Source organism: Cryptomeria japonica, chromosome 11 (genome assembly GCF_030272615.1).
Source record: "Cryptomeria japonica chromosome 11, Sugi_1.0, whole genome shotgun sequence".
In the NCBI taxonomy this organism is placed as follows: Eukaryota; Viridiplantae; Streptophyta; class Pinopsida; order Cupressales; family Cupressaceae; genus Cryptomeria; species Cryptomeria japonica.
The window spans coordinates 67,854,515-67,879,863 of NC_081415.1; the positions used below are offsets into that span (position 1 = coordinate 67,854,515).

At 36.0% G+C, this 25,349-nt stretch overlaps 1 protein-coding gene across 1 annotated transcript; it reads left to right on the plus strand.

The window, feature by feature from the left end:
- The first annotated feature begins 4,284 nt into the window (after window positions 1-4,284).
- On the plus strand, window positions 4,285-7,111 carry LOC131860025 (putative disease resistance protein RGA3). Its single transcript, XM_059214370.1, has 4 exons — window positions 4,285-4,802; window positions 4,960-5,207; window positions 5,491-6,282; window positions 6,414-7,111. The coding sequence occupies exons 1-4, from the start codon at window positions 4,285-4,287 to the stop codon at window positions 7,109-7,111; spliced, it is 2,256 nt and encodes a 751-aa protein (XP_059070353.1).
- The last annotated feature ends 18,238 nt before the right edge of the window (window positions 7,112-25,349 follow it).

Genomic DNA, 25,349 nt, shown 5'->3' on the forward strand with positions numbered 1-25,349 from the left:
TTAAAAAATTATTTCTTCTTAAAAAATAAAAAAATTAAAATTTTATAAGAAATTACATTTGAAAATAATATGTCATTTTTTCTCTTATATGAAATAAAGTTCAAATTATAATTGATTTTTCTCCCTTACCTACATACAATTTGCGATGGTCTTCCCACTAAACTCAACAAACAGATGATTCATGTTTGTTAAACAAAGCAAATCTGAGAAAGTTGAATTTGTGAATGCAAACCTACAAATTCAAGTAAACATAAGATTTTTCTCCTAGTCAAAAATGACTGAAAGAGCAGAAACTGCATAAAGAATATCGTGTGGCCTCTATTAAAAATAAAATTTGAAAATGAAAACTCACAAAAAGTAAAGTTTGAAATGAAAACTCACAGAAAAGTAAAGGTTGAATTGAAAACTCGTATAGAAAATTGTAGAGATTAAAACGAGTAGAGAAGCGAAAACAAAACATCAGAAAAGAAAACACACAACACAAGGTTTAACGTGGTTCACCACTAAGTGGCTACTTCCACCAAATATGCAAGGAATTATCTTATTAATCAATATCAATTCTACTACATACATGACTACACTCAGTCATTTATATAGACATCTTAGATATGAAATGAAGAGTCTTTTGGGACAGACAAACAACCATGTGACTGTTGGGCTTCATATACCCAACAAACTCCCCTGTGAAGTCCAACCGGCACAGCCATGCAGTGAAACATCCCTACTTCCTTTCCTAAACCTACATTGCACCCAATCTGCAAGATTTTCACTTCACAAACTCTTGTTCACGCACGCTTCAGATTAATCTTCTCCAAAGTACGTCAGACTAAAGAAAACTTAACCACTAAGCATCTTCTCTTGCAACAAACTTGCTAATAAGTCCATAATCAGAAACACCACTATCTGCTCCTGTGCTTGTGCTCTCCCTTAACAAAATATCTAGAAGATTGTCATCTTTCCTAGATATCATGAGATCTATCTTATCTGCCAGAGGAACAACAGAAAAAACCTTATTTTGTATGAGAATTTCATAGCTAGGCTCGGCTTGGTCCTTGTCGTCAAAAGTCAGAACCCCAATATAATACTCAGGCCCACCGATTTCAACATATCACTTACCAAACGACACTGCCGTAGGTGTTATACATATTCTCGCCACATTCTCAGGATTCGAAACCACAACCACCACAAATCCAGTGCCGAAACTCGTAGTCTCATGACTACCGAGTCCATCCACCATTGAATGACGCGAAAGAAAGCTCTCCTTGAACTAAGCATACAAAGCCAACTCTGAAATTGTGACAATCATAGCCCTTTGCACTGGCAAAGTAGACCCAGTGTAAAATGAAGTGATGTCATCCTGCTTGATCGTTTGGGCCACCATAGTTGCAGCATAATTAGACTCAAAAGACCGTCCTGTCGCTGAAATTTGCATATCATTGCCTGTTTCCACGAAACAAAATCTATCACCCAATACACACGTTGTCATGATGTCCTCCAGCTTCATCAACCAATAATGATTATCACCTTCTTCAAGCCCTAAATCAAATGCAAAGCTCTTATGCTTTGATATTTCATGTTCGGTCTGGACAAGTGCCATAGTATTTATCACACTTACATTCCACAAATTCGTAGGCTTCCCTCCTTGGATGGCCACCAAATCCGATCTTACTCGCATACAATGTCCCTGCGCTTGTAACACTCGAATAGCCTTGTAGTTCCTGTTGCCAACAATTTTACCCTCCCAAAATAGCACTACAGGTGACTTTGTTGAGGGCATATTCAAAGCGTCCAGGCTGCCGCATAGATATACATGTTCAAGATCAGAACCCTGAAGGCATATATTCACCTTCCAAGCTTCATCCTTTTGTGAAATTGATACATTATGTGTACCATCAAAATCCTGACCCACACTCAATAGCTTGCAAGGCGATGGGAGTGCATGGCTGGGAATAGTACCCGGAATGTTTGCGGCATACAAGGAGGAAGATTCATTGTTCATTCGCACTCTCATCGACATCTTACTTTCCGTCGTCTCGCATACACCAACTGACACTTCTAACACCGCAAATGCAACAGTTTCAAATAATGAAAGGAAATCGCCTACTACACAATATCCATTATTCTCATAACGCCTCACTTCTCTCTCCAAAAATGCCTCACAATTCTTGTTTCCAAATCCTGTTTCAAGCTGTCTTTTGGAATTTGCAGGCAAAAAACCAGCAACGACATCTCACAGAATACTCTTCTGAATCAACATCTTTTCCAAACCAACTAGCTCCACAGACATAATGATTGCAATCAATTGGGATGTCATTACATTTTGCCACAGAACCATTACATTCTCGAAATCCTTATTATCAGGTGAAACTGTTGGGGCATCGAAACAACCAAAGTTTGTTGCATGTCAAACCGCTAGCATTCTGCTGCAAACAACCTGCAATACAACGACCCCAAGAACAATGAAGACTCCATCGGCTTCAACTACAAACGGATCTTGCCGCCTATTCCATCACTTTCATCTACCATATACAGAAAATGGTTCATTGGCTCTAGTTTAATGATGTCTTTCAAACAATGTTCTAGAATTTTATCTGTCACCTCGAGCAACCAAGCATTCCATGCCTTGCACTCCTTCAGCGGCTTCAACTCTACACTATACTCTGCTTGCCCATCAAAACAAGGAAACTCCTTCGTGTCCTTGTGTTTCACAGTGACCTCCACAACCAGTTTTGGCTCTTTGGTTTCTACGACTGTCATGGGCACCTCAAGAGTAGGGGAAATCTCCAACTCAGCATTACTCTCAATCATTGATTCAAGTTGCTCCTTCATGCAACTCTTCTCAATCTTGACACTATCATTCACATCCATCTAATCAGACTGTTGAGTCATATCTCCCTTCTCTACCTGTGACGCCTTAAACCTCTTGGAGAAATGACCGCTGTCCTCAACTCCCATTAATGGTTGCTTCTGCTTCAAACCAGAAAACGGTCTTCTATCTTGTACTACGTCATCCAAATCCATAGGCTTGTAGTCTTCATGGCAATCCCTCGTTATCTTAGATAAGGCCATGCCATCTACAAAGCCCTCCGAAGCCACAATTAATCTCGAGCTTCCTTGCCCTGCTACCTCACCCCAATCTGCATCTTGCTCATCCCGAGATTCAATAGCAGATTCAACTTGGGTTTCCAATGGCATACACTCTTCTTCTTGAAATATTTTAACAACTTCTTTTCCAGCATCTATCTGCTAAGAAATTCCAACCGAGGCATCATGGGGTTCAACCTTCACCACACGAATGCCAACAACTTCCCGGTCATTAACAATTTGGCCAATAAGTGCCAAAGCTGGCTCAAGAAAGGAGCAAATAAGAATCCCAACATTCTTCTTTTTTGTTGGATTCTCCTCTTCTACCAAGTTCCCCTCTTTCTTCCAGCCATCCCACCAATGTACACGACGCTTGAAGCATACTACCATAGAAGTTATGAATTTTACCTTCTCCTTCTTCCTCCATCTCTGCTCAAGCCAACATGGCTCTGATACCAATTGTAGAGATTAAATTGAGCAGAGAAGCAAAATCAAAATAGTAGAAAAGAAAACACACAACACAAGGTTTAACGTGGTTCACCACTAAGTGGCTACGTCCACCGGAAACACAGGGAATTATCCTATTAATCAATATCAATTCTACTGCATACATGACTGCACTCAGACATTTATATAGACATCTTAGATATAAAATGAAGAGTCTTCTAGGAAAGACAAACATCCATGTAACTGTTGGGCTTTATATACCCAACAAAAATAGCCTTGCTTACACACCATCAATTTGAATGCACTACTCGCTTACACACCATCAATTTGAATGCACTACTCGCTTACACACCATCAATTTGAATGCACTACTCGAGATTTGACTGTTACATTGTCGATAATATTCCTTTTTTCTCTTATAAAATTCAATGGGAGAGGAAAAACCCCGGAATAAAATTCAGTGGTCAGTCGTCAATCAGAAAAGAAAAGTTTGAAGACGATTCATTCTTATCTTTAAACATCTTTAAACATCTTTGACTAAGTACTCTGAATTCTGAAATAAAGTCATGTCTTGCATGATTCACATACCACTTGCTGTCTGAGCTCTGAAAAACATATCTTCCGGCCTATCTACCCACCCAGTTTTCTTAACACACTCCTGCTTTAAAGATTTCAAATTTTCTCTACTATTATATATTAAAATCCAGATCAGTCTGATTTAGATTTTCCATCTTTCTTTGGCCCTTAGTCTTCATGGCATCTGCCTCCTCATCTCACAAACGTTCTTTCAGTGATTTTCAGAGGGAAACGCCCGCTGTATCTAAGAAAATATATGATGCATTCATCAAGCACCGAGGCCCTGACGTCAAAGAAACTCTGGCTTTTGCACTTTACGATTCGCTGGAGGAAGAGGGATTTTGGACATTTCTTGATAATATGGAAATAGAATTGGGAGATTCAATTGAGTCTGCCATAAAAAATGCCATTTACTCTTCTAAACTGCAGATTGCCATCTTTTCACCACGATATGCGGAGTCCTCGTGGTGTCTAGATGAGCTGGTTCTCATGTTGGAAACCAAGGCTCGCTTTATTCCCATATTTTGTGATGTGAAGCCTTTTGAACTCCGCTACCCTGACAAGGGAGTTTATGCAGCTGCATTCGCCAAACATGAAGAAAAGGGCAGATTCAGCAAGGAGAGGCTTGACCAGTGGAAAGAAGCGCTCCACTCTTCTTCACTCATTTCTGGCTACGAATTCAGCACATCTAATGAGTAAGGCCTAGGTTATTTTTTGTCGTTTAGATCTAGCAAGTTTGTTTAGGTTGTTTGTTTCCAATCTATTATGATTCAAAGTTTTAATTTTTCCGTTTTACCCTCTCCATATTGATTTTGAACACTTCTGAATTGTCATTGCCTTAAAAATTATCAGTAATGTGGAGATGCTGTGTTCCGAGATTACCTTGGCTGTGCAACAAGAGGTGGGGAAAACATTTAAGGGGGTTGGAAAACATCAGAAAGGTCTTCATGCAGACGAGGCAGCGTCAACAAGTACATCAGAAATGGTGAAGAAATCTAGTCTTCTGCCCAGAGATTCACGTCCAGTGGGGTTACAATCCAAAGTTGAAGACATAGTAGGGTTACTGGAAGACCAAAAAGTACCAGTCATAGCCGTCGTTGGTATGGGCGGCTCGGGGAAGACATTTCTTCTTCAAAATGTCTACAAAGCTGCAAAATCCAAGTATGATCACTCTATTTGGCTCTCTATTTCTAAATCTTATACTCTCAAGAATTTGCAAGATGATATAGCCTCCCATATAGGAATAAATAGTAAAAGTGTAAGTGAAGAGAGCGGCTGAATTGATTCATGACCATCTCCAAGGGAATAGATCTTTCATTGTGCTGGATGATCTCTGGACGCTGTCTACTGAAAATTCTCTGATCGATAAACTTGGTTTGCCAGCCGATAAAGACTGTAAAATTGTGGTCACTACAAGAAATAGGCAGGTTGCTTTAAATTCAAACTCTCGAATCTATGAGATGCAAAATTTGTCAGATGAAGACAGTTGGATGCTGTTTTGCATCTATGCATTTCCGAATAGTGGAGGAAATAGAGCGCCACAGCACATGAAAGATGAGGGTCGGAAGATTGGAAAGCAGTGTGGAAATTTGCCTCTTGCTATTAAAACGATAGCAGCATCTTTGGCCAACACTACGCTTAAAAATTGGGAGTGGAAGCGCAGTCAGCTGGAAAGAGTAGATACTCCCACTGGAGAGCATGACCCTGTCATGGAGATACTGAAACTGAGTTATGACTCTTTGCCTCCACACCTTAAACCGTGTTTTGCATATCTATCCTTCTTCCCCGAGGATGAGAAGATAGAAGCAGAGTATTTGATAAATCTGTGGATAGCGGAAGGATTCATCTCGGCAGGAGAGGAGCAGTGGGATTTAGCCTGGCATTGGTTAGATCAACTGAACAAGCTGTGTATGCTTCAAGTATATGAGAAAGATGATGATATTTCTATCAAATACTGTAAAATTCATGATTTGTTGCACGATCTGGCAATACACATATCAAGAGAAGATAAATGTGTTTTCTCTGTTGAAGAAGTGTCTTCACGTACAAGTAATTCCATGGGCTGGTGTCGGGTTTTACTGGCCAAGAAAGGTCTGCATGTTTTCAATGCCATCTCAGAGAGCCGTCCTGTTTATCTCCGTACACTCTCACTGTCACAGAATTGGCAGATTAGAAGTATTCCAGAAAACTTGTTTACCACTATGAGAGGACTGCGCGTTTTGGATTTGAGCTACACACACATCTCTACATTGCCTGCGTCTCTTGGAAAGATGGTCCTTCTCAGATTATTGAATTTGAGGGTACAGAGATAAAGGAGGTACCGGAGTGTGTGAGACACCTAAAACGCCTCTTGTTTCTTGCTTTACCTGATGGTTGTGAGTCATTACCAGCATGGATAAGTGATCTTAGATATCTTCAGCATTTAAGAGCCGACTGCATTTATCGGATGCCAAGAATAGCAAATTTGAGAACACTAGACTCATTTTTGGACTTCCGCACAGAAGAGGACAAATTCACGAGGTTAGATAATTTGGTCAATATGACTCAGCTTCAGAAACTACGCTTATTTCTTGACAATGAGATGGAGCTGAAGAGGATAGAAGAAGGGATCCTTGCCCAGATGGTGAAGATGCGTTGTCTAGCAATCTGCAATAATAGAAAGGAGTTTAGGGAGTTTCCAGGGAAAATGAGAGCAATGAAACATCTGGAAAGTCTTCGACTATGCTTGTTTGTAGTGCCAAGTTGGATATGCGAGTTTGCAAATCTGAAGCAATTAGAATTAATCGACTGTGAGTGTAATGATCATCCGGAGTTGGAGAGAATGCCCAATCTGCTGCAATTGTCGCTAATTGTCGAGAATAATAATAGGTGCAGAGAATTGCCAAAGGCGTTTGGAAAGTCGGGGGTTTCCACAGCTCCGCATTTTGTCTATTACTTATTTCTCTTCGTTAGAGGAATTCCCCGAATTAGAGGGAGCGATGGCATGGCTTGTACATTTATTTAATTTTAAAATGATAGTCTAGCTTTATAGAAATATAAAATTACATGAAAATGTGACATGGCTTGTACATTTTATAAAGATCATAATTTGTTTCATAAAATTAATTTGCGTTAATTTAAATGATATACATGTATAAGTGTAATTTAATTTAGATTAATTAATTGATATTTTTTGTGGGTAAGATAAATTAATATCATTTTAAAAAATATGATGAATAGCTTTAATGAATATTTTAGAATTATTTTATTGTTAGTTTGGGAATGGGTTCAATCTATCTAAATACTATCTCAAATCTTGTGTATGACATGCATATATATTTGGTGATGACTTTGCACCTTTAAATCACTTTTGTGTCTATAGATTTGTCCTTTCTTGTACACATTCGATCTTATTTGTACTGTGCGCATACTCTCTAATTCACAAAAGTCATCTTTATTTACTTCCTATTTGGATTGACAATATTATAAATATCTTTAGTCAGTTTTGAAAAAAAGGTAGAATTAATAAATTCATTAAATGCATATGCATTGCAAGTTGGCCTTTTAGTCAACTAAGTTTATTTCACATGCATGAGAGTTGGTAGTTATCATTTTTAGAGCTACTTCAAATTGAGGGTTTTAATAGATAATGGATTATCTATGAATTATATTGTATTGAGCATTACTTTAGGATGTTTCCATTTCTCGTTGCTCAACAATTTCCCATGACTGGCATCTTAAGTCATGACTTATATCCCTTAACATAGTTATTAACTATTCTTTCTCATTACAGAAACTTTGGCTTGCCCATCACTCAATTTATTTCTCAATTTTCCTAAGTTTATAGTTGAGCATGCGTTATGTTATGGTCTCCACCATTTGTCTAGCTAGCTCTAGTTTGGATGTCTCTCATTGGTTGCGTATGAGCACATGCCCTCTTGGGCTAGCCTTCCTCTCAATTATGCTAAGGTGACAAGTGTCACCCTAGCGTGTGCTCTTAGTTTACCACAAGGCCCAATCTCGTAGGTCCACATTATTAGGCCTAGCTACCATGTGTCACATTTGTCAGCATAGACCTCACCTAAAGGAAATATCCTTAAAGTATTCTATCCATGGTAGACCTAGATGATATCTATGATTGGATAGCACCCTAGCATAAAGTAGGAGATGAGGGGCCCAACCCAATTTGTGTTGTTGTGTTATACCACCACATGTCCTTGATGGATATTATAGAGTTGATAGAACTAATCACTAAAATGTAAAGTGTTTTTTTCACTTGGATTCTTCATATTGGTCAAGGATGTCTAGCATCAACTTCAACAAAATTCAAACTTGGTCAATATCATCTTATCCATCAATTGTGCTTGTACCAAGCCAGATCAATGACTAGAACTCATTCTAAGCATGATTAGTTGTAGACATCTTGTTCACTTGAATGAGAGGTAACAATGACTTTACTAATAACTATATCATTATTTTACTAATTTGGCCAAAAAATAGCATGACGACATCGCCAAAACATTTACTTTGCATTTTCATAAATAATTAATAAACTAAAGTTTGCTAGCTGAAAGCAAGTTCATTCCTTATCTTTGGTCAAAGTTCCAAAAAAATTTCATATACTCATATTTCTCTATGCGTCCAAGTTTTTCTAATCTAAATTACTATGTAAGAGGAACATCATAAGACTAGAATTTTGGAACCCTAGGGTAATCTACAAACTCTAATTAGTAGAAAATTTAGAGAAAGTTCTCAACCTTCCATATCAAAAAGACCCTTGCAACCTTCCACATTAAAAAAGACCCTTGGATGAAGATTTTATAGCACAATTGTCTGGGTCTTCTAGGAGGACCAAAGATTGCAAAGAGGTAGACATGCCTATTATGGGGTGGTCATTGTTTAAACACTAGTATAAGAAGACGAAAGTGAGTCCACAGCCAAGGTCAACCAATTCCAAAAAAATGTTACCATGAGATCTGTAGAACACGGGAGATCATGATTCATACCCATACTTTTTGCTTCCGTCCCATAATCAACTCCATCTTCAAAAAGAAGCCAGAATATAGAGCTGCCATGAGCCTTAAATAAACCACTCTGATGCATTCATATATGGTTAAATAGAGAAATAATCTTCAAGCTGTCCAAAACCATAAATATATAGCCGGCTACATAAAAAAATCTCCTTTTGGACATAGAAACAACCACAACAAACATTGCTATCAATTAGAAGCAGAGGAGAACAGAGGAACCCACTCTGCAGAGCATATATGTAACCACCCGATGAGACAACCTTTGAGATCATGCCATAAAAGATAAAAAATGAAGTCTCTGAAATATTTTGAGGCATACACACAATCTTTACAGACTCAAAATGACCAACAATTGCACTGCTTCACCACAACCACGAATCCAACCATCAAATAAACTGGTCAGCAATAATGCTCCAACAACACATTTTACTTTGGTAACGGGTTGTGCAGACTATGAGAGCGGTGGTGGGGTTCCTAGATGGGATGAGATTGTATGGAGGTTATTTGAAAAGATGAGGGTTGGTACCCTGGTTGGCAGCTCTATAATGGAAGATGATTTGGATTTCGATATTTGTGTTTCGGGTGCCCTTATACATATGTATGTTAAATTTGGGAGTTTAAATGTTGGTCGCCATGTTTTTGACAATATGCTTCAGAGAGATTTGGTTTCATGGACTTCTTTGGTTTCATTTTCGAGAAGATTCTCTCATCTAGTGAAAAATAATTTTTTGAATATTATTTAATATTTTTTCTTTAATTTTTAATCAGCCTCTTTTTTAACTTTAAAAAGATACTCGCAATGTTTAATTAATTAAAAATATTTAAATTGATCAAAATACTAAAAAATATATATGTCTAGATTCATGACTTCGAGTTCTACAAAAATTAATCAAAATATGAGGGCACTTGCAAATGATCTTAATCTCGAAAATGTACTCAAGGATTAAGAAAAATTATGTTTTTTAAGGAATTTTCAAGTTGAAAAAATATAAATAATTTACCTTTTTCGTTGATGTGACATTATGAGAAATATAGTGAGGGAGCTTGCAAATGATCTCAATCTCCAAAATGCACTCAAGGATTAAGAAAATTTGTGTCTTTTAAGGATTGTTCAATTTGTAGGTTATGCGAAACCAACAACTTGTATTTTCTTTTTATTTTATAAAATGTCATGTTATAACACATACACATTATAGCTAGATTATTTCCAATACATAATATGTATGTGTTAATCATTGTTTTCATTTTTCAGAATCATGTTACATTCTTTGCCAAAAATGATATTGTTGGCCACTTTTTTGTTCCTTGGCTTAGCACACACACCCTAATATGTAAGACCATTAGTAATATTTTTTCTACTATTTTGATCTAGTTTTCTAATTGTGTTATAAACTATAAAACATGCTCATCCTATTGCATGCATTAAATAAATGAATCATAACCATATAAGAAACTATTACAAATTGTATTATATATGTGTGCTTCTTGCAATTTATTCAATGTAAATGAAGAAAAAAGCCCAAGGAAAAAAATGTGCAAGGTGTAAATAGAGAATGAACAAAATTGCTTGCACACAAGAGATGTATTAGGTTACAAATATCTAAAGACGATGAAGTTATTCCCATTGCACAATGAGTCAAACCTATAATACAAGTCATTGTAATTGTTATAGCAAAGAGGATTTCAATGCAAAAAGAATGGTTTACTAATATGTGGATGCTACTATGAGATCTATTGAAGTAAATGAACTTTCAAGTAGGTGGCCAACAAAGAATTAGAAACTTCCAACAACCATGTTGAAAAATAGGCTGACTAGTATAAATAACACGAAAAGGAAATGTTCCCCAACTATTTTGAACGAATAAGAAGATGAAAAGGTTGTTTAATCATGCAACGAGATGACTACAATCAACCATGGACTTAAAATAGTAAATTAAAGGCTAAAGTAATGTAAATATGTCAAACAATGCCAAAACCATTGAAGGATGGACTACTTGGTAAGTCTTGGTGGATAAATTTTTAAAAAGGCATCTTAATATTACTTTGAGGATTATAAAAGGACTTGATAGAAATAAAACACTTAATTTTAGGTAGGAATAATGGTTGCAATGTTATATGACACGTTATTAGGGGTATACGTAGCTAATCCATATGGCCTTGCAAGATTTGGAATTGTGGTGAGATTGGTATTCAAGGTAGTAGAAGGTGCAATGTGGGTTCTCGCTAAAAAGGGTGGCATAAGTGTTTCATACCTTATACTAATGAGCTAGGAGAGGATAACAATTTTATGTTGTGTGAATGCTAGTTTATAGAAAATTCCTAGTATTTACTTGTTTAAGAGAAAAATAACTAAAAAATTATATTGCCAATTGTACACAAGGCACTTACATGGATACATAGCCCCATGCATGGATGATAAATAGTTCTTTTTCAATTGACTACACTATTTTAGTTGTTCTATATCTATGGGCATCTCACCCACTAGTAGAAACCTATTGATATTTCATGGCCATGACCACCATGTTTCCTTCTCAAACATTTAGAGGCAAGGATACTTGCTATTAACCTGCTAACCCTACCAACCTGCACATCTCATAAATTTCAGCTAGTAGATGCTAGCATCTTTTCATCTTTCAAGACATATATTAAGAGTGAAAGAGAAATGTATGGATGGATAACTATCCCAATTTAGAGGTTGAAAGGGTATATTTGGAAATGCTTGGCAACTTCACAATTCAAAAATAATTGACTATTGACAATATAAAATTTGGTTTTAAGAGGACACATATTTGGCCCCTAGATACAAATGTGTTAATTGAGGATATGAGACCTCTATTTGAATTTTTTTTCCCTTGAGGAAGCTTTAGTTGAATCAAATATTTTGTCTACCCAATATTAATGTTCCCCATTTAGAGGTGCAAGGGACACATGTAAACTCCATAAACTAAATAGTTGAGCCATTGATAAAGGAAATATATGTTCTAATAGGATCAACTATTTTGTCAAACCAACATATTAATGTGCCAAAGAGACACTAACTCCTCCCATTGCACTAGACCTGGACCATCTTTGTTGTTGGAGAGGCTGCTATATATCTTGTTATTGAATAGAAATAGGATGAAGAGAAAATTATTTCAATTCCATCTTTGTAAAACACTATGGCCCCATCTACCTTAGTGTATTTATATGATGATTGTGTAGAATGTGAAGCTATTCAATTGGGAGGAGGTCAAGATGTTCATAAAAATTTAATTAAGGAAAAAATTAAAAATGAAAAATAATCCAACAAGCTATTGGGAGGCCAAATGAATTCCAACATAGCTAATTCCCAGAACTACATGTTCATATAGTGAAGGGTACATCAAACTAGCAAGTTGATTGTGAGATTCAATTAAGCAAAAAATCAAAGAAAAACAAGAAGAAGAAAATTCAAGATCTTAAAATTAAAAAAGGGAGAACAAATTAAATTGAGGAAGATTGAAGGAATTAGGACAAGAAAAATAAAGGAGTAGATGAGAATAGAATAATATCTTCAATTAAAATTAATGTGCTACAAAATATAAAAAGTGGAGAGAGAAAGAATGCAAAAAGAAGAAATTAAAATTCAATGGGAACAAGATAAATGAGAGAAAGGATTAGAAATTTTTATTAAAGAGTTAGAGAGGCAAAGGTGTTTGAGTAATCTTGTAAATCCCTTGCCATAACAACATTTAATGTTCAAGGTCTTTGTAGCTATCCACTTCCCTCAATATTGTCCACCATTTTCTAACATTAGTTTTAGCTATGTCCACTCATATAGCAGTTCTACAAATTTTGAGACAACAAGCATGGATGGCTAGTTGGCTAAGAAAGGTTCACCAAGCAACAAAAAATCAAAAAACCCCATGCCCTCATCAAGATTATATTTTCCAAGTGGTTATGAATGAAAACAATGCTAGATTGTAAGCGGTGAACAATTTTTTGGGAGCCATCTATAATTCTCACATTAATAAAACCTGATAGATTGCATGCCTATTTTGTTTCTCTCATTGTTTTGAAGATGATCCATTTATATAGAAAGAACAAAGTTTTCTTATATAACACTATTATATGATGTGATTTAAATTGAAATGTTGTTTAGAATACTAATATGCTTATCTTTGTGGTTTTCCTAATGTGAACAACCACCTCAGCATAGCCCATACAATTATCCTATTCATGCAAATTTATATATTAGTTACTTTGTTTGTAAAAGGGTTATAAATATTCATGTTGTGATCTTGTTTCAAGTTATATGTAACCCTTAATGTTGCATATGTATACAAATACATATATAAAATTGTTATCTTTTATATAAAAAAATCTTAAACTAGTATGTTTTTATTTTAATGGGGTTCAAAATTATATATATAAGTTTGAGAAATTATTATAAATATTTATATTATAATGGTGTTTCAAGTTATATATAACCACTATTCTAAGTCTTAGTATAACTATCCTATAATGTTGACATGTAGGATGCCTCTACTTTGTATTGCATAAAATCGTTAGCTTATATATAAACACACACACTTCATTTTCATACCTTTTGAAGTGAGTATGAATTTTTTTAATGGTGGAGAAAGTGGAACTATATAGGGGAGAGGGAGGAGGGGAAAGTGGTAGTGTGGGCTATGTTTAAGTGGCTTTCAACAATGAGTTTAAACTCATAAAACCCCTAACAAGATTTCTTATAAATGAACCTTTCAATTTTATATATATTTAGAGAGAGAGAGAGAGAGAGAGAGAGAGAGAGAGAGAGAGAGAGAGAGAGAGAGAGAGAGAGAGAGAGAGAGAGAGAGAGAGAGAGAGAGAGAGAGAGAGAGAGAGAGAGAGAGAGAGAGAGAGAGAGAGAGAGAGAGAGAGAGAGAGAGAGAGAGAGTACATATATTATAGAGATATATATTTATTGCAAAGCTTATAGCTTTTAGAGAGGATGCATGATAGAGAAAAGTTCATCATTGAAGTGGTTTTGGAATGGGTTTTATGAACTTAATGGCATGTACAAGAGGAATGAAAAAATTGCAGTTACAAACATATATTGCAATGAAAAATAAAAAATAAAACAAAAAACTAGATCAAAACTAATTAAATTAATTAATGAATACAGGATCATTATCATTGTGAGATTCAAAGACAACCTCGCCTACCATGGCCAATGGTTCTATTTTCCTCAAATGTTCAATGTGTTGAACAACACAACAAAAGGAATAAATGCACCACTATCACTGAATCCCAACCTCCCCATTGGTACAGTTAAAGTTCTGCACCATTTGTTATCTTTTGCATGACATCCATTCAACATATATTGCAAAAGACAAAACATACACCGCAACATCTGCCATACAACTCAAACCTATGTGAGAAATAGCCATTTAAAAACTCAAGTGACAAAGTTATTGTGCAATAAATGTGCATTTAGTGAGTAGGTATAGACATGGCAATTTACAAGCAAGAAAGAAACATTTTAAAAAAATAAAATTCATGAGCAGGTAGTCCTCAAAACCCTCATCAAGGTGTGAAAAAATCTTGAAAAAAAGATGTGAAGAGAGATTCATGAATGTTATAGACAAAACTTCAATTTGACTCTATAATCATCCTCTAATGTAGTTATTCACCTCAACATAACCCATACTGCCATCTAACTCAAGTATTTGGAAACCTTCTTTACCAATGAGACTTCCTTGCAATTAGTGAAGATAATAACTATACATTGAAACGTACATCGTATAAAATATTATACAACATATGATTAATATGAATAAATAAATAGGGGAGATGACCCAATAGTTTAATATTTTTTAATTATTGTGTTAGAAGTTGATTTAATTGTTGGCATTTTGGCATTAAGTTGTCATTGATGTCAACTAGTTTGGCAAGGTCACCGGTAAGAAAGAAGGAGCAAACAGTATGATGGGAATTCACATGAGAGTGAGAAGACAAAATGAAGGGTTACCGGCAAGGCATAAATCAGGATGAAGGCTATGTGTGTGTTAACATGTTGAGTAACAACCGGTAGAGCATTAAATAGGTCTAGAGGTTGGCTGCCTGTTTTTTATGATGAGGCAGAATGTTAAAGTTATCACATACCATCGGAGGTGAAGATGTGCTACCGGTTTAGTATGCACTATCAGTTAGCAGAAGGAGAAGGTATCAGCGATAAAGGTATGTATCGGTATGAGTTTGTTGAATATTCAAGAATGAACCAGTTGTGTTTCAGTGAGCTAAGTGATTGATTGTTGTGATGCCATGTGGAGCTGAGGTTGCAAACGTGCAGAGGTCGATGAATCCTCCATCGACATGGTTGGTGAAACAGCTAGTCGACATTAATAAAAAAGCCACAAATCACGGGATTGTAACAGACTGATGCGGCTCAAGGAAGAAATAATGATAGAGGAAGATCAGGGAAGTCATTGGCGCTTGAATCAATACAAAGGAAATCATATTCTAAGAAGACCTAGAAAAAGAAACAGTTGAGCATTTTATGAGTCAATAGATTTCAAGGTAGGAAACCTTGTACATGATTGCTATCTTTAGTAAGTATGCATCAAATAATGGAAAATGTGTACAGATGCATTCCTAGAGTACAGGTGGTCGATCCAAGACTGACTAGATCGGATCTCATGAAGATTTTGTCAAGTAAAGGAAACCCTAACTGCTCAGTGTTTGAATGCATTCTTGGTGGGAAATCATGATTATAAATATATGAGCTCGAGACAGATTAAGGTGATGCTGAAGAGAAGAAAAAGAGAGAAGAAGAGCTTAAGTGCAGGAAAGAATTATTTTTGGCCTTACAATTTATTCTAAGAAATTTGCAAAGTAAGTGAGTAGGCAAATCAGCGAGAGGGTTTTACCGGTAGTGACTGAGTACCAGTAGAACTGTAGTCCAACAATTAAGCTAATTGGTGAGGTGTGGTAGAGAAAGACAACATCCAAGTGTGACATAGTGTTGTGCAAGACTCTGAAAGAAAGAGAGTGATAATAGAGGCCAAGAATCAGAGAGTGTTATCTCACAACCGGTAGTGTGAGATCTAGTGGAGGAGAAAAGACTGTCAACCAATAGTAAGGTATTTAATTAGGAGTTGCAGAATTCATTTGCAATAAGAAGCTTTAATTGTATCTAAATTGTATTTCAATATATACATCACCAAGTTGGAGCTTGGTGTAGGGGTTGATGCTCCTTGGGTTGGTGCCCTAAATCTTTGTAATTCAGTGTTTTACCTGTGAGGCTAGATTGGAGTAGTAGACTCGAACAATATTTCTCATCGAGGTTTTTCCCATATTGGGTTTTCCTCATATATCTGGTGTTGTGGGTTGCATTTGTGTGATTGATCTATTTTGGTTTTCCTTATTGCTTTGTTGGTCTAATTGTTTAGTGCTTAAGATAGAAACCAGTATTCTGAAGTTGCCTTGAAAGTTAAAAGTTTAGGAACCACTGATTCACCCCGCTCTTAGTGGTACTCTATATTCAATAATTACCCATGCTTGTTGATTTGATACACATACTTGTTGATTTAATGTTCAGTTTTTTTGACAAGATTGTACCAATAGTTGTGACTATAAAGTTGTTATTGTTGATGATGACTACTAATAACTGAATGAAATGCACTATTGGTCATAAAAGGCAACCAATCATGTGATGCCACATTAACTGCACAAGTATTGGGGCTCCTTTTGCATGACTATTGGTCTCACCTTTTGGGGGGATATTTTGGACAACTTGGAAAAAAGCATGTTGATGTGGCATTATATTTGATGATGCAACCCTAAAACCTTAGCATAAGAAAGGGACTTGCCAAGTAAGTTGCTGTAAAAAATTAGGAGTGATTTGAAATTTCCAAATAAAGTTTTAAGAAGTGTGAAGTTAGGGTGCACAACTACACCTATGCAAACTAACAATAAAATTGAATGTGTGGACTCAAATTAAAATGTAACGATGAAGATAAAAATGCAGATCTTTTGGGAGAGGATGCTTAATAATTCCTATTCATCTTGGAACCATTGAAAGGGAAGAAACCACAGAGAGAAAATTTTGTGGACATTTGTGAGGAAGTAAAGTTTGAAACGAAAACTCATAGAGAAAATGAAATGTCCTTGCTTACAATTCATGCAATTTGCATGGATATGTCTCACATGGGTGATGTTGATTGTTTTAGCATTTTCCCTAGCACATGCCATGTGACCTCTGAAACAAATTGAAGTCGTGCAGAGAAAAACAAAAGTTCTTGCTACCCAAAATACTCTGTCCAAAATAGCATTTCACGACAAAAAAACACGGAAAGCATGTAAGCACTTAAATTCAAGTGCGTACGATTCTACTGTAATTATGTTGATAATATTCTCACAACCCTTGACTCAAAATAACATACAAATTTTATCCATGAATAAATTTTGTTCTATTTTTATTATAAAACTATTTTGTAAATAACATACAATTGAATATACATAATAACTATTATTTGATTCAAAATATTTTTAAAAGTTATTTAATCACTTTAAACATACAATGTCATTTTTAGAATGAAAATTCTATAAAAAATTACATATGAAAATAATATGTGATTTTCCTACTTCATGTGAAATGAAGTTCAAAACAAATTATAAGTGAATTTTCTATCCTACCTACATACAATGTCCAATGGAATTTACATGCTCCTTAAGCATGATAAAATCTATTAAGGGGCAAAGGCTGTTATTACAAAGGTAATTAAGATTATTGTAGCGTCCTAAAATTGCAACACTTGCAATTTCGACTGCATTTCGGTCTTCACGATGGCGACGCAACACGCAACCTGAATGGAGACCCCGAAACCTGTTTTCAACACTAAAAAATGCATTTTCTAGCACCCTGGCCTGAACCTCCTTGCACCCCGCTGTCCCGGGAGGTGGGACTAGAGTGCCCAGCGCCCTGGTCCTTCAGGACCAGGGCGCCCAGCGCCCTGGTCCCCCAGGACCATGGCACCCAGTGCCCTGGTCCCTGGGCCTATTTTGGGCCCGGTCTCCTATGGGGTATTGGGTCTTTTTGTTTGCAAATTGGAAATTAACTTTCCTGGTCGGCCTAAGGTCAGGAAAATCAGTCTTTTAACCCTAATTGGAAAGTATATAAACTACATTTTCCTCTCTCATTGGGGTAGATGAAAAAGAAGGACATATATGTACAAGCGTGGAAACTATACTCAAACATTCAAGCATTCAAGCATTCCTTCAAGCAATTGATCATTTCAAGTCTCCATTCAAGGCTAAGTGTTGCATTCAAGACAAGGATTCAACCATTGAAGAGGAGATCATTTACTACATACTACATGCTACATACAACATACAACAAACAACAACATCTATACCTTCGCACATAAGGATACAAACATCCTTACAACAAGGTATTAGTACTTGTTTTACATTACAGACATTTACATTTACAGCATTTCTCATTTCTTGGTTAATTCCAAAACCGGGGTTTGACCTAAAGGAAAACCCCTAATCCCTAACCCCCTAATCGTCTTCGCTTTTCTATGTGTAGGTTGCAGGTACGCGACTGAAATTGAAGATCTGGAATCCTTGTGCAGAGACGAATAGATCCCCCTTCGTTTCGCGGATTTTTCGAAGGACCGTGGCGCTCGGGCGCCATCGTCCCGACAACTTTTGCTCAAATTTGTAGGACAGCGCCGTATCGACATTTTACTGCTAATTCCAGGTCCGCAGCTTCATCCTATATCCCTAACTCAGTTTATAAGTGAATCTTTATCACTTTCTATGCATTCCTAGCTTAATTCTTCTATCAACATTCTTTACAAAAGAGGGTAGCCTTGTTGTCTTAACCCTTGAAACTCATTTAGCATCCAATCTTGCATTGTGTGGGATTGGATCTTGTGGGTTTCAACCCCTCTTTTGAATGTAAAGTCTCTCCCTTAAGTGAAAACCATCAACCCTAGCAACCTCCCTTCTCTCTCCTCGGAGTTGGAAGAGGGGAGTGCAACTAGGGTTCGATCGCGATTTTCCGCTTTACAATTATAAATATAATAGATTTTAAATATTGCAAAGATAGGTTGGACTTTCCAGCCTTGCCTACGTAGAAACTCCAATAGATTTTACATATAACAAATTTCAAATATTGTGGAGATGGGTTAGAATTTCCTGCCTTGCCTACATACAACCTTTAATAGATTTTACATGCACTATAATTACTATCATACATAATTAAGATATTAAATGTTATAGAGATTAAAAATCTTCCTGCACTATAATTACTAACATACGTAATTAAGATATTAAATGTTATAGAGATTAAAAATCTTCCTACTAAACCCAAAAAATAGATGATTCATTTCTATTAAAGAGACCAAGTGAGAAATAAATTTGAATTTCTAGTTAAAAAATGAGTGCAAAGGGAGAAACTATGTTAAAAAACATTGTGGGCTCTTTTTTTTTATGAATACGTCCATCAAAATATATTAATATAAAAATATAATACACATATAAACAAAAAAGGGTAGATGGACATAAGGTCACCCCTTAGAGTCACATGAGTAGCGCCTGAAAAATCAAAGTCTATAAGAGCATAGCCCAAAAAGCATGAAACACAAACAAACTAACAAAGTGTCCGGTCCATAAAGCAACAACAAATTTAAGTAGTCAGAGCACACCCAATGGAAAGTGGAGGGGGCTCTTAGTCATTTGACTTACCCCATACATTAGTGAGATCCAAAGTGATGTTAGGAAAGGACCACCCCTCATTGATATTTGCCTCTCCCTCCTCTTTATCTTTAGTCCTTTTAGGTGAAATGGCTAGATCCAGTCAAGGGAGCCACTTAGAATTATCAATCCAGCCACCACCAACACTAGCCATAGGACAACCATTGTCGCCTCTAGAAACTAACCCTTTACCACTAAAGGCCAAGTGGAAGCAAAGCTTCTATGAGGTGGAGAAGTAGAGCGTCGCTAAAATGAATGATCCCTACCATCAAAGTGGCAATGAGAGGCCTAGGATCTAGGATAACTAGAGTGACAAGTAGAAAAACTTCTTCATCGTTGACCACATCAAGGTGAATTACCACAAGAAGTGGATGCATTGGGAGGAACTGGCCACAGTGCATAAGGCATTACCCTAGTGATCAATTAGCTCATGAAGGTGAGCCACTTTATTTTCTTGGACCTTGATCGACAACATAACATTGTTATAAATAGTAACTTTACATTAAAGCAAAATAGAAGTTGTTAGACAGTTCAAATAACTGGAAGACAACTGAGAGGGGGGAGTGAATCAGTTGTCATAGATTACCAAAACATTAAGCAATTAAAATTTTAATACCAAAACCCAAAAATTAATACTGGAATGCTTAAACCAAATAACAAAATAGCAGTTAAACCAATTAAGCATAAACAATAATCACATAATAAATACCATCCACATGACACCAAGATTTATACGTGGAAAACCCGGTAAAGGAAAAAAACACAGTGGGAAGCCTACCCACAGTTGTGAATTACATTTGAGGGGCCTGCACTTGTAGGAAGCCCAACAACCTAGAGCACACTGCTCATCACAAAAGGAGTCTCACTGATTACAAAGAAATCCAGATGACAATCCGGAGAAGTGTTTGAACTACAAAGATAGAATCTCTTATGCTTGAGTATAGTTTTGGTTAAGCTCAATACCAGAGGAATAAATCCTCTTACATAAGCCCAATTTGATCTCCAATGATTGACCAAATCTACTTCCTAAATGATATTACAGTATTTGCACATCACATATTCATATCCCATTCCGATATATATGATCTACAATGAGATCTTACATCTATATATACAAACCCTCGACCATAAACAATCAGGTTGGCTACTAGACAATAAACCAAATATGTAATTACAAAACATGTTGGCCTTAGACCAAACAAATAATATCCAACACATAAGACATCCCAAAAACACATCGAGAGGTGTAGTCCACATGTTTCATTAAAGTTGATCCATAACCTAGATCAATCGGGACCCAATATAGGTCCATACGCTAAAGCAATCATCTCCATCTGCCAAGTCTCGAACATGATCACCAGCAACATCCCGAAACTCCACCAGAAGTTGCACCAACACCACTTATGCATATCATCAAAGATCTTCATCAAAAGCTTTGTCGGTGAAACCCTTGCCGGAACCGCAAGCCAAGCTTCCAAGCAAACAAGATTGCATCTAATCACCATACCAAAACCAACTGACTTAATATGAACATGAGTATCATCAATAAGCCAATTCCATAACCAAATTATACTGGAGCCTACTGGATCATGTCGGATCTAAACCAACCAAAAACTACTCAACCTATCATGACCAAAAGGGTGTCGGTAAAGTATCCAAGCAGCTAGTATTGACATCAATGACAAAACATCAATGCAACATATAATAAATTTTTCCAAATGGCCACGAATCTCCCCCTTTAGTATTGATTACAACACTAGATGTGAAAAACATCTAAGTACCAAGAAATGCCAAACAAGACTCCCCCAGTGGAAGACAACAAATAATCACCCATCAAAGATATAGAAATGAAGTTCTTAAACAAATACCAAACTCTCCTTGTGAATAATATCTCTATAAAGCTCTTACTTACGTATATCTCTCCCTCTAATGTATACAACTCCTCAACTTTTCTTTTTCTTTTTCACATCAATATCTCTCCCCCTTTAACATCAATGCCAGAAATCTGACAAAAATATCAAAGCAAAAACATAAACCACTGAAACACAAAGTTGACTACTCCCCTTGAGTAGTAGCATCCCCATATCAGTGCTGGAATGAAAAATATTTATGATAATGCAAACCAGACTGATGCCAAACCACATCAATCAAGTCTCTATCAGAGGGGCAGAAACTTCCAATCTGTCTCTCAGGTACTCAAATGATTCTTTAGGCAAAGATTTAGTGAAAATATATGCAATATATTCTTTAGTGTTCACATCAACCAATCTAACTTCATTTGCTTCCACCTTTTCCTTCAAAAAGTTATACTTAATAGATATGTTCTTTTTCTTAGAATGAAATACCAAATTATTTGATATGTCAATAGCAACAGAGTTATCACAGTGAATAACTAGTGGTCCATTATAATCCACCTTTATATTGTTCAACATTTGCTTCATCCATAAAGCTTGTGTACAGTTAGTAGCAAGCAGCAACATACTTAGCTTCAGCAGTAGATAAAGAAGTACATGACTGTTTCTTGTTGACCCATGAAACCAACTTCTTTCCAAGAAAGAAAGCTACACCAGAAGTACTTTTCTGGTCATCAACATCTCCAACCCAATCAACATTTGTATATGCACATAAAGTAAAGTCATCATCCTTAGGGTACCACAAACCATATTCTGGTGTACCTTGTAAGTATCTAAAAAAAAAAATTCATCGCACTCTCATGATTTTCTCTAAGATCACTTTGAAATATAGATGCAATATAAACAACATTCATTATGTCAGGCCTAGTCTGAGTCAAATAAAGCAGACCTCCAATCATAGATTTGTATCTTGTAGGATTTACTAGTGCAGAAACATCTTTTCTTCTCAGTTTCTCACTTGTAACCATAGGCGTACTTACCGGTTTAGAATCTCCCATACCAAATTTCTTCAATGATTCCCTAGCATACATAGCTTGACAGATGAAAATACCTTTGTCAGTTTGCGTAATCTACAAACCAAGGAAATATTTCATTTCCCCAATCATAGACATCTCAAATTCTTTGTCCATATTCTTAGAAAATTCCATGCACAACTTACCTTCACCTCCAAAAATGATGTCATCAACAAACACTTCCATAATCAGTGACCTTATGATATAAATTATTGTCATCATTACCCTTAGTAAAATCAAGCTTCAAAAGATATTTATCCAACCTTGCATACCAAGCTCTAGGTGCCTGTTTCAGTCCATATAAATCTTTCCTTAACCTGCAAACCATGTTTGTATCATCTAATAGTGAAAAACCATCAGTTTTCTCAATATAAAATTGCAAGATCCCCATTAAAAAATGCACACTTAACATCCATCTGATAAACCTTGTAGTTATTATAGGCAGCATAGGCAAGAAATAATCTTATAGTTTCAATCCTAGCTACAGGTGCAAAAGTCTCACTATAATCGATTCCTTCTTTCTGAGAATATCCTTTACAAACCAATCTAGCCTTGTTCCTTATAACTTGACCGTCCTCATTCACTTTATTCCTAAAAACCCATTTAGTTCCAATAACATTCTTATTTTTAGGCCAGGGAACCAAAGTCCATGTGTTATTCTTCTCAATCTGATCTAATTCATCTTCCATAGCTTTCAACCAATATTCATCTTTACATGCCTCAATTACTGATACCAGTTCAACTTGTGAAACTAAACATACCTTATTAGTTTCCAGTCTTCTTCTTGTCATTAATCCATTGTTCTTATCCCCAATGACCTAATCTTCTGAATGATTCAATCTCACATACCTAGGAGTCTTTTGACTCTTTGTTCCTCTTCCCTGTTCTTTAGCTACTGTAGAATTTTTTGATACTATCAGAGTAACTGGTTCAACACTTTATTCCAGTAAAGGTGCTACCAGTTCAGATATAATCATTTTCATCGTCGGTTCCTTCTCATAAACTCTGATCTGACCTCTATTCAACTCATCCACCTTGACATTAGCACTCTCCACAATTCTCTGCAATCTCTTGTTATAACATCTATATGATTTTCTTTCATTAGAATAACCAAGAAATATGCCTTCATCACATCTAGGATCAAATTTGCCAATGATATCATCTCTCCAGATATAACATTTCCTAGCAAATATTTTGAAATACTTAACTGTAGGTGTATTACCAAAGCATAATTCATAAGGTGTCTTAACGGTTTCTCTTTTGATATGTACTCTTTTGAATGTATAAACCGTTGTGCTCACTACTTCTCTCTAGCAGATATGAGGTAGACTAGCTTCCATCATCATTGTTCTAGCAGCATCCAATATAGTTTTGTTCTTCCTTTCCACAACTCCATTTTGCTGAGGTGCCCAGGGAGCTAAAAAGTATCTCCTTATACTATGTTTCCCACAAAATTTATTAAACTCACATGTTGTAAATTCTCCACTATGATATGACCTCAAACATTTAATCTTCAATCTTGTCTCAGTTTTTACTTTAGCCTTAAAGATTTTAAACTTTTCAAATGTTCAAATTTTTCGTTTAGAAAAGCAACCCACATCATTCTAGAATAATCATCACTGATTAGCATGAAATGTCTAACACCTTGAAAAATTTTAACTCTAGTAGGGCCACACAAATTAGTATGAATAAGATCAAGAACATCATTAGATTTATCTTGTATACTCCTAAAAGAGGTCCTAACCTGTTTGCCCATTTGAAATTCTTTACATACCGGATTATAGGACTTCACAATCTTAGGTATATCTGTAATTGGCTTAGATGAACTAATCTTCACAATGCAATCAAAATTCTCATGACACGACCTTTTATGCCATAGCCAACTCTCATCAATTTGTGAAATCAAACATGTCTTCTCACTGGAATTCAAATAAAATATATTACCTTTTGTCTATGTACCGATTGCAATCTCCAAACCAGATCTGGTAATGATTTTGCATTTTCCATCCTTGAACTGTAATTGAAATCCTTTATCCACCAATTTTCCTACACTCAAAAGATTATGCCTTAAACCTTCAACATAATAAACATTGTCAGTGTTGTTCTTACCATCCAATGATATAATTCATTTTTCTTTGATCATACATGCTTTGTCATCTCCAAATCTAACTAGACGGTCATCAAATTCTTGGAAAGATAGAAACTTCCCTTTATCTCTAGTCATATGATGTGAACATCCATTGTGAATTACCCATTCATCCTTGTCTTCAATTTTAGCAGCAAGTGCCTTCTCTTCAAGTACATTCTCTTCCAGTGTCGGAACATATTCCTTGATAGCCAAGAACACCCATTCCTTCCCATTGTCAGAACCACTAGCATAATCTTTTGTCAAGTCATCATCAGAATTAGGAATGCCTTCCTCATCCACTATGTAGCATGATTTGTCTTTGTTTTTCCTATACTTATACATATTATGATATCTAGGGTTAGGCTTAAATGATCTTCTAACTCTTTCTTCAAATCTTGAATTCCTTTCAGGACATCTAGATGCAACATGACCAATCTTATTACATGCAAAACATTTAAAAGGTGCTTTTCCT

What these genes read in the sequence shown, in the direction of transcription:
- LOC131860025 (XM_059214370.1), top strand. Translation starts at nt 4,285, where the DNA reads ATGGCATCTGCCTCCTCATCTCACAAACGTTCTTTCAGTGATTTTCAG. An exon ending in ACCAGTCATAGCCGTCGTTG is followed by an intron (nt 5,208 to 5,490) that starts GTATGGGCGGCT and finishes TTGGTTTGCCAG; the next exon opens with CCGATAAAGACTGTAAAATT. An exon ending in ACAGAATTGGCAGATTAGAA is followed by an intron (nt 6,283 to 6,413) that starts GTATTCCAGAAA and finishes TTGAGGGTACAG; the next exon opens with AGATAAAGGAGGTACCGGAG.